This window comes from Esox lucius, chromosome 2 (assembly GCF_011004845.1).
Source record: "Esox lucius isolate fEsoLuc1 chromosome 2, fEsoLuc1.pri, whole genome shotgun sequence".
NCBI lineage: Eukaryota > Metazoa > Chordata > Actinopteri > Esociformes > Esocidae > Esox > Esox lucius.
Genome location: NC_047570.1, coordinates 14579223 through 14590000, shown reverse-complemented (window position 1 = coordinate 14590000; position 10778 = coordinate 14579223). Strand labels below are relative to the sequence as shown.

Here is a 10778-nt window from a genome sequence, read left to right as displayed (position 1 = left end):
AACCAGATTAATGTTTCTTATTTAGTTTACTTCCACCATAAATAGCATCTATGTACTGTATGGCTTTTGCCACTGGCCGTTTTAACAGCTTATTAGCCAGTAATAGGCTTAGTATCTAACTTATTAATACTTGGAATAGTCATAAGAACTGAGCAATTACTAGGGAGCCTGAACTTCAAACAGCCAAAGCTATTCCATGGCACAAAAACATTGTTTTTTCTTTCATTTGTGAATGACATTGATACAATAATTATCAATGTAGGTGACGATAACTAACTTTATGTCAAGTGAAAAGACGAGAGAATTGTGGAAACTCCTACTCTTTTACTGCCCAAGGGGTTTTCATCTAGCCTATATTACCCCAAAGATCGTGCACGCATCGGGCCGGCTCTGCTTACGCCCGACAAAAAAATACAGCAGCAAATTTACAGAGGTTATTCGCCTGATGGTAAAAGATTACAAGCAGCATCCAGGATGACTCTACCACCCAGGTATCTCAATCCATACGTTCTCAGCGAAACACGGAGGTAACTTTCGGAGACAAAATCTCCCAGTGACGGTTTCTCTTCTAAATGCGGCCCAGCCTAACTATTGCCTTACCTTGTTTTTCTGTTTCAGCGGGATCTGCAAGTTGTGGTCTAAGATACTAGTATTACTTACTAGTATTACTAGTAAGTTATTAAAACAGCCAGTGGCAAAAGCCATACAGTTCATAGATGCAATTTGAGGTGGAAGTAAGCTTAATAAGAAAACTTAGTCCATTTAACACCATGCTTTACGGTGTCTAGCTAAATATTCAAACTTGGTGTGATGTTAACCCTTCACGGACTATCGGGACATGGATATCCCGAATCCACGAAATATGAAATATCTTTAAAACAGTTAATGACAGCGAAAAAACTATGTAATGTTGATATGCAATTTTATGACATAGTAAAAACTGTAGAATTGAAGAAAACACAATAACTAGCAAATTAATTTGCTTCATTGCAGATACATTATCCAGAACTAAATTATGGTAAATGTGTTGAATTGAGAGTTAAACATGCTGAGTGTTTTATAACATGCAAATTAATGCCAGTATGAGTGTTCATAACAGTTAATGCAAATATGGCTCAAGGCCATTTTCTTTAACAATATCTAAGGCTTGGCTGAACATGAAGGCAGGTAGGGAAAAAGGACATGTAAATATGGGTGAACTAGCCCTTTAAACAGAGTATTTCCAGTGTGTTATGTAGCAATAGCCATTGGGCTAGATACAGTAATAATAAAAAATATATTATTTGAAAGGGATGGTTGCACACAGGTCCGGCACCAGATTCTGTCTGACCCTTCAGACAGAATCTGTGCCCCCTCAGTTTTGTTTCCCCATAAATACTGCAAATGGTATATGACTTAGATATGGTATATGACCCCCTAATTTAGGAAAAATGCCCCCTCGGTCATTTCAGCCTACAGCTGGGCCTGGTTGCCCCAGTAAATAAATATACATTGACACAGCCAGGCCAAACATTGACAGTAAAAATAAGAAAAAAAACGAAATACATACTTTATAATAGATATTGCTTTATTGGGTCCATCATTTTGTACACAATAGGGAGAGTGTGTATTAAATCAACCTCACAGACACCAGGACAAGGCAGTGACTTGGAGAAGTGGCTCATTAGACACCAAAAGTACCTGAGGTGAATTGAAGAGGAAAAATGTTAATATTTGAGGATTTGAAAACCACACCACCATACAAAGGATTAACTTTCTAATGTTTAAGCACTTACTGAGGTGTCTATAGTTTGTCCATACCCAGCTCCTCAGGTGTTGAGATACCTAGCTCTGTCAGAGTGGGTTTCAGTTCTTGGATGAGGTATGGGTAGATATCTTTGTGTGGACCAGATTTGTCCTGTTACAAAGAGATGGTGTGATAAATGCAAAATAATACTGATATTGTTTATTGACATAATATAAATCAGTGAGTACATCCAGACAGATATTATTTGTTAATGAGATTGTTATATGGAAAGATGTGTAGTTCACCTTGACTGCCTCAAGGATGCGGATGGCACTCGCCAAGTCATTTAACCTTCGGCAAGCACGAAGAGCTGAATCAACAATTTTGGGTTCAGGTACTAGGTCGTAGCCAATGAGTGTGTTCATGCCTATGGAATAAGGAACATAATTCAAGTATACTGCGTATTTGTAAAGGTTTCTACTATAAATCTAGAATTTGATAAAGCGTACTTTGATTATATGTCGCTATAAAGATTTACAAGAGTAGACCTCTGGCCAAGGTGCAGACTTATCAATCAGTAATTGTTAAATTGTATGAATCACCTTTTTTCAGCTCCCAGGCATCAATGTCTGGCTTGCTGAAATAAGTGACCCAACGGGCATCAAACTCCTCATCGGTCTCAACCTTGGAATGGGAATAGCATCGTGAGGCCAGTGGAGCTGCAACACCGAAAAATTAATGATTAGTGTATATAGTAACGACCTAGCTTTGGTTTCTACTGGGTAGTTTATTAAACTCACCTGAGGGGTATTCCAAAAAGCTAGATTACTAAACTAGTGAGCTCTGTCAAACCAGTACTTGAGTTTTCAGCTCCAGCATGCATGAAGTGTAGCCTGATCAGAAACCAGAGCAACAAAAACTCCAAACCAACCCTCCTACCAACTAACTTAGCTGGTGGATAAAATGCAGAACTTCGACCAGTCAGATTCTATTCCATCACTATGGCCTGGCCCTTTGCAGAATATTGACATCAGAGCCTGCATTACCCACCATGCATTTAAAAGTATCAGCTCTCAATCTATTAGATCATTATCTGGACAGCTTCCAATGTAACTCAGGTTGTCACTTTCATTATACAAACTATGTATCGCTTTGTAATTTCTCCAAAGTAATAACTAAAGTATTGGAAGCCTGGCATAAAATAACTGAAGAAATAAATTAGTAAATAACATGGTATGATTTATTTATTGAATAGACATACACATGATTATTAACAATGACTGTTGACATTCACGCAGGTTAATTATCGCAAATTACATTAATTGTCAAGACCATTGTATTGTATTACAGGCCTATGCTTTTCAAGACAACATGTATTCTGCAGTTGTAACCTCGTGGGAGCAAAACCATCCTAGCCCCAGAAAAATGTACATACAAGAACATCATACAAATTATTTTGGAGAACACATCTACATGATTGTTGTAGGTTGTAAAAATAATGTATTGTTCCAAACACATTTTGTGCTCCATCTATTGATTCCATGATGTCCATCATGTTTTCTGTAATCATCATGAGGACCTTTTTAAATGCTGTGCGTATGCAAGTTGTTGTATCGACCAATCATTGCTTCACTCAGCCACATGTCTTAAATGACAAACAGACATTCTGTAACTGAAAATACCCCTCTTCTTTCCCCGGATCTGAATCAGACCCTGGTTAGGAGAGGATTAAAAAAGTAGTGTGTTGCCCCTCCCAAACCGGGGGTTGAATACTGTATAATTACAATGTCCCTATTGAAGGCAGCTACTGGCCCACTTGGCTTTGTTTGAGACAACTACAACAACTGCAAGTTAAAATAATCTACAAATCAACTTACCTCATGAATAACAATTTAGAATTTGTACATCCACCAGTCACAACTTACCCATAATAAATTATTGATCTTGTCTATATTTGGTTAGTACCTGGGTAACCTTATGTCAGAGGTCAAGACCAAACACTTAATTTTTGACAACACACAAATCTAGCCATTAAACAAATCAAGAACAGAAGACGTCAGATGACAGTACACTAATTTGACCGCAAGGCCTAAAGTCGCTGCGTATTTGTTGTGCATTTGTGACTCTCTTGAAAAACCCAAGTGTGGGTCATCACAAGGACACATGCTAAAACGTATAAATAGCAATTACAACAGAGGATTTAACACACAAATCCATGAAATGTATAAATTAACACTGCTTAAGGCCACCACAAATTGTACTTAAAATCAAATGCAAAACAATGTAACCGTGACGAAAGCGTTGGTTTCAGTGACTACAGTATATAGCTACTAGTTAGCTACAGCTACCGTACTACTTACTAGTCAGTAGACAAATCAACTGTGTATGATTTCAGTACAAGTACACAACTTTATGAATGGAGTTATGAATGCATCTACTTAAACAATGAATTAGTCTAATTGTGCACACGATATACGAGTATAATCAATGCCAGTTAACGTTAATTTAGCATCTACAATTACGGTTCGCTAGCTAGCTTGGTGTTTATTTGACATGCCAAGCCATTAATGCATAACTGGTTAGCAGGTTAGCCAAAGCCTGGTAAGGCAAACAGTTTAGAGATTATATCGACATTGATATCCATTTACCCGAGTAACATGGTCGTGTCCGCGCTAAACTCCGTATCCCAGAGGTTGACAGTAGAACAAGGGCTCTAAACATAATGCCGACCCAAATGAATCAGTGGCTAACGTTGCCGTATACCGATTGCGGAACCGATTCAGAAGAGACATGGGAAAAGGAAGAAACCGCGCCTGCGCAACCCAAGACTGACGCAAATCTCGTAGAGGGGCTACGTGCTTAGCGACACACTGTAGAAACATCCATATGTAAGTGTACAGCACGGATCAGCTTTTTTGGAGCTGCACCTGGACCGCGTTGGCTGTATCTGTTCGACAACCACCAGAAAATTTACAGAAAAACAGATTTTATTCCACAACCCGACCCAACCTCAAATATTTTATTCCGAAATCCTAACAGTTAGGCTACAAGCAAAAAAAAAAAACATAAATGTATTAATGCCTCCAAAACTAATCTGCCATGTTCTGAACTTCAATCTCTCTGCATGAATTCAATTTCTGGTCTGCATCTAGGAACCATTTAATAAAGCTATGTACAGTATATGCTCATATCATGCAATCAAATACCACACGCCTACCACAAATGTTTTGTCTCTATAAAACATTTCCGACCGGGGCAAGTGGTGTCTGCGCAGGGTGCACGGGATCATCAGGGACCCTTCACATTCATGCATCCATCCATTGCCCTCCTACCATCAGGCAGGCTGTACAGGTCTCTTCGTTCCCGCACCATCTATTGCCCTGCTTAACTCTGACCCATCACAGCTACTGTCCCTGCATTTCAGTTGCACATGCACTTTGTACATTCAATTTGCCTCGTTGCACATTTAGAATTGCCATCGTGCTTACATTTTTACAGTTGTTACATATGCATACATATGGCGTATGAATGTACCATGTACAATACATGCTCTACAATTTGCGTGTCCACAGTTTGCACTATTCGAAACGAACAGTCAAATACACTTTGGTGATGTGGGTGTTGGTTACTTTGACTCCCAAATGAGGTTATGCTGAGGTAAGCGCCGCGTGACAAACAATGTTTAGCTAATGGCAAGCCGTTTTGACATTTATTCGCTAGACTGGATATTCCTTACAGATAACTCAACATAATTTCGCATAGTCAAAACTCAAATTCAGGATATCCATAACGCCATTCTGACTAGTCAAAACGACAGTTGGAGATATCTGTAAATCAGTTTTGACTAAACGACTATTGCCATTCATGTCTACGAGGTTTCTCATTACAGATATCTTTAAATCAGTTGCACATATCCGCAGTCTATTGTGGATATCTTCAACTGAATTATTACTAGTTGTATTACAGTTCCGGATATCTATAATTTAATTCTGACTATAGTCACGATTCCAGATCAAGATATATTGAATCCCCCTCAATTTAAGATATCTAGATTCTTCTTTTGCGATATCTTAAATAAGTTTTAACTAGTCATAAATCAGTTGTAGATATCTTAAACTGGAATTCTGACTAGTCTGAAACTATCTGAAACTGGAATTACAATAATGTAATTGTAGATATTATCAAGTTATAAATATCTTCGAATTTAATTTGATTGGATATATTTCAAATTGGAGATATCTTTCATTCTGCCTAGTCAAAATGTAATTAGATATCTTGAATTGGGGTTTTAGATGACGTTGCGGGTATCTAGATACAGCTGTATAACATGTAGGAGTCAGAGCGGGAGTGAGTGGCTTGTATTCAAAGTCAAACACATGTTACTACTCTTCCACCGTATGGCAAGTATTAACCGCCATGTCAGACATGCGTGAGGCCGAAATTCTAGTTTGACAGAATTCTTAAGGCTGCAGGTAGGGAACGACAGGCGCTTTTAGCAAGAAATACAGAAGATTTACTTTCTTTCAAAAGTCGATTATAAAAATAATAATACTCTTGTTCGCCACAAAATCCCAGACGATAAGCTCGTTCTATTTCATGTTTATTTTTATTTTTTACTATTCTATCCACAACAGAAACCGCCATTCCCTCTAACACCGAAATGCGTTAATGGGCCAATATGATCTGATGCCTCGCATGAGAAACGTCATGCAAAACTGAAATAGTCATAATGACGTTTGAGATATCTGCAACTATTATTTTGACTAGTCAAAACTAAATTACAGTTCTCTTCAATTTCCATTTGGGATGTTTAACGTGTCGAGTGTCGTTTTCAGCGAGGTCATTGCTGATGTCTGTAAGTCACTTTGGACTAGTCAAAACTGAATTACAGATATCTTTAACTGTTGTTTTGACTAGTCAGAATGACGTCACAGATATCTTGAATGAAAATTCTGACTAGTCACAATGTAATTACGAATGTCAAAACTACGGTGTTGATATCTGTCGTTAATTCCGGATAGTCAAGTATAGCGAATAAATGTTAAAACGGCTTGCCATATTAGCTAGCCTATAGTCACCCGGCGCGGGATCTTGCCGAGGACGGAATGAGGCGCTCGCACAAAAAATGGTCACAATGGCGTGATCGGTTTTCTGTCGCTCGTTTGTACGTTGCGTAAATTATATTATGTCACCGTGTGGGACTGTGGGTCAATTAACCATGTTAAAGTAGGCGTCCTGATTCTAGTTTGTTAGCTAGGTAGATTAGGCTACTGGGAAGGTCTCCCACTGAAGTAAGATATATGAAGTTATTCACACTGCAAGGTTAAAAAAAGAATAATCGTGATTTGAATTCGCTAGGATTGATTTCCAAGTTGGTGGCGTTTACCGCCGGCCAGCATCACTCTTTTTATAGTAATAGGACCTCTTTTTGTAGCTTAGTATTTTCAATGCATCTTTCCTTGTCAAGTTCAATGAATATCTGGTGAGAGGAATGCTTTGCACGCTTTTCAGAAGGAGGTCTCACAGGTTGTGCTGCTGCTTCAAAGCTCGTATCAGCTGGCTTTGCTGGCAAAAAAGATGTTGGATGTTACTAAAGCTTTTCTATACGGTGGACAGCACAGTATTCAGTGAGAGCCCAGTTGTACACAGGATAGGGGATAGTGTCATCAGCATAATATATAAATCAATCAATTAGAAATTGTATTAAAGAATTTGACATCTTTAGCAAAACCAATGTGTAGTTCTGTCATATTTTCCTTATGCTACCACACAATAAAGTCTCATTATTGATAGCCTCACAGAAAGTTTGCTTTTATAACATGTCACCTCCACCAGAGGGCAGCAACCGTCAGATCAAGTAACATAACTAACACAGCTTTTACAATATCCTAGTCACCCTCTACTGAGTCCTCAAAAAACAGAAACATCTGTTTTCTGGGGGATACATTCATCTATAACCTACCTTCTGTTTTCCCCTGCAAACAGGATGCCTGAACACAACTCAGGTGTTTCTTTTACGTCTGCTTTGTTAGGTTAAATGCAGGCAACACTGAGGGAGTTTCCTTGACAAATTTCGTTATTTTCCTCTATTAAAATGCTTTATCAAACTGAAAAGACAAAAAAAAAAGAAATACACTCGTTTTTAAAAGTTTGAGGTTTCTTAGAACTATCCTTGTTTTTGAAAGAAAAGCAAATTTTTTTGTCCATTAAAATAACATCAAATTGATCAGAAATACAGTGTAGACATTGTTAATGTTGTATATGACTATTGCAGCTGGAAACGACTGATTTTTAATGGAATATCTACATAGGCGTTCAGAGGCCCATTATCAGCAACCATCAGTCCTGTGTTTCAATGGCACGTTCTGTTTGCTAATCCAAGTTTATCATTTTAAAAGCCTGCATGATCATTAGAAAACCCTTTTGCAATTATGTTAGCACAGCTGAAAACTGTTGTGCTGATTAAAAATGCAATAAAACTGGCCTTTTGACTATAGTATCTGTAGCTTCAGGAACTGAGGGGTACGATTACAGGCTCAAAATGGCCAGAAACAAACAACGTTTTCCTAAAACTCATCAGTCTATAATTTTTCTGAGAAATGAAAGCTATTCTATTTGAGTAATTGCCAATATACTGAAGATCTCGTACAGCGATGTGTACTACTCCCTTAACAGAACAGTGCAAACTGTCTCAAACCACAGTAGACACAGGAGTGGGAGGCCTCAGTTCACAACTGAGCCAGAGAACAAATACATTAGTGTCTAGTGTAAGAAACAGACGCCTCAAAGGTCCTTTTTTCCTCCCTCTGCCAATCTAGAGAATCTGGACAATCTAATCCATATTAAAATGAGTTAAAGACAAGTTTAAGAATGCTTTCCAAATGAATGCAAAAAAAAAATAGAACAGAATAATTCTACTGAAAAAACAGACAAGAAAATGTTTGTCTATAAGGACTGCAACCAAATTCTGCCTGTAGCTGTTGATTAGTCTCTCATCACTGTGGAAGAATTTCAAAGCATCCCCAAACGATCACATTATTTCCGTAACACAGCCATTTATATTGTGTCAATGCAGTGTTATGGTTTAGGTCTGGACCTGTTTTATTCAAAATGTCAACTTGATTTGCCAAAGCTCACCTGAAAGATTATTCAAAACTCCAGAAAGTATGTTCTATGAACAGATGAGTCAAAAGTGGATTTCTGGACGACATGGATCCTAGATCACTGCATGCGCAAGGCGTTTAACTATAATTGCACACCACTGCACCTTTTCACTGGGGGGGGGGGGGGGGGGGGTGGATTAAAATCAGAAACCAAATCTCATTGGTCCTTGTGTGCGTACTGACAAATATTCATGTTCTGTTGTTATTGAATATTTATATTATTTTCTAATTGATCTGGTTTAATATGAAATTATCTGGGCACCATTTTGTCAGTGGGTTCCTTAAGAAAGCCCAGCAACCCATGACTTGTTATTACCAAGATTCAAGTATTTTTTTTTTGTTTGTTTTATTTCAAGCAGACGTTGAGGCATGAGCCAAAACAGGTCCCTGTTTATGTACTATGTTATCCTATTGTGAATTACATTTACATTACAGATTGGATGTTATGAACTGAACACCTTAAAAAAAGTACAAATGTTTTAAGGGTTTGTTTGTATGGTGTATATTACAAAATACAAAATGTGGATATCCTGCTGTCACTTCCATCCCTAGACAGTTTGAAGCCAATACTGTTTCAGTATGCACACAGTCTGCTATTTCCTCAAGTTGGCAGAGATGTCAGAAAATGTAACATTGGGAATCCATGACCAGAACCTATCCTGTTAACATTTATCACAATACGTTTTCTATTTCTGCTGTGACAAATCATTATCTTTTCTTGTAGATTTTCAATCAACCAATCAACAAGTTATACCTAACACGTCAGTGAGGAGGTAGCCATACAACCTGCCCTGGTCAATGGCTGTCCTATGAATAAAAAAGCTTTTTGTTGAGCGGTCTCAAGAGGAATCACGAATGGTCCAGGCTAGGTGCAGAAATGATAATGATAATGGTGCTGAACTAAAGTGGTGTGTAGAACAGCCTCTCAGAAAGCACAAGTCATCAGTTCTTGTCACAGCAGGCAATTACACTGGCTTCCATTTCTGTGGCATGGCTCCCCAACACTGGACCATGTTCTGAGACAACTACTACTGATATTACTACGACTGATACTACCATAACTACTGCTGTTACAACTACTTGTACTGCCAGTACCTTGTTTCTTAAGCTAAGCAGGGTCAGTCCTCGTCGATCCCTGGATGGGAGACCAGATGCTGCTAGAGGTGGTGTCAGAGGGCCAGAAAGGGCCCTTCTTTTTGGTCTCAAGATGAAATCCCAGTGCCCAAGGGCAGTGATACATGCATCAACCTTAAATGTGTTTCACCAACTCTGCATGGTCCTTTATACCATGACCAGAGTTGGGGAGTAACGGATTAGATTACATAGACTTTAAAAAAATATATGATTACTTTTGGATTACTTAAATTGAAAAAGATTAGGTGCAAAAAAATAATTCCGACACGTTGCATGCTTGATTTTGTTTTAAAATGTTTTGAATGAAAATAATAATTGTGCGCCTGAGTTCTGTGTGATCATCATGTGAACAAAGGTGGGCGCGCATAACCAGATTAGTGACCGATGAAGCGCTAGTTTAATTTTGGTTAGTTGAGTGGCTGGTAAAAACAGAGTACAGTATATTTACGATATATTTAGCACACCCATATAAAATGTGATTTAGTTATCTACTATCAATGCATTTTTTTGAGAACAAGTTTCAAGGTTTATTTGTCAAATGCACCAGAAAATGCCAGGAAGAGTTGCACTGAACAACTCAGACAGGAATTGTTTAGAAGATTAGGCAAATATTTGTTAGATAGCTGTAACACGACGCTGCCTTCAAGATAAAACATTATATGGAGTTTATCACGGCTATTTGAGGAAAAAAGGTGTGTTGGGAAGCACTCTGCCAAAGGATGATTGCATTTGATGTACTCAACTCCGTCCATACA

The 10778-nt window shown here is 38.2% G+C and overlaps 1 protein-coding gene across 1 annotated transcript; it reads right to left on the bottom strand.

The window, feature by feature from the left end:
• Positions 1-1546: 1546 nt before the first annotated feature.
• LOC105015703 (cytochrome c oxidase subunit 5A, mitochondrial) lies at positions 1547-4528 on the bottom strand. The gene is made up of 5 exons (XM_010879045.3): positions 4375-4528; positions 2329-2445; positions 2032-2153; positions 1776-1897; positions 1547-1680 (listed from the first exon to the last, which is right to left on the bottom strand). Exons 1-4 carry the CDS (start codon positions 4445-4447, stop codon positions 1784-1786), a joined length of 426 nt encoding a protein of 141 aa, XP_010877347.1. The 5' UTR covers positions 4448-4528; the 3' UTR covers positions 1547-1680; positions 1776-1783.
• Between the last annotated feature and the right edge of the window lie 6250 nt (positions 4529-10778).

What these genes read in the sequence shown, in the direction of transcription:
- LOC105015703 (XM_010879045.3), bottom strand. Translation starts at nt 4,447, where the DNA reads ATGTTTAGAGCCCTTGTTCTACTGTCAACCTCTGGGATACGGAGTTTA. An exon ending in TGCCTGGGAGCTGAAAAAAG is followed by an intron (nt 2,154 to 2,328) that starts GTGATTCATACA and finishes CTTATTCCATAG; the next exon opens with GCATGAACACACTCATTGGC. An exon ending in GCATCCTTGAGGCAGTCAAG is followed by an intron (nt 1,898 to 2,031) that starts GTGAACTACACA and finishes TCTTTGTAACAG; the next exon opens with GACAAATCTGGTCCACACAA.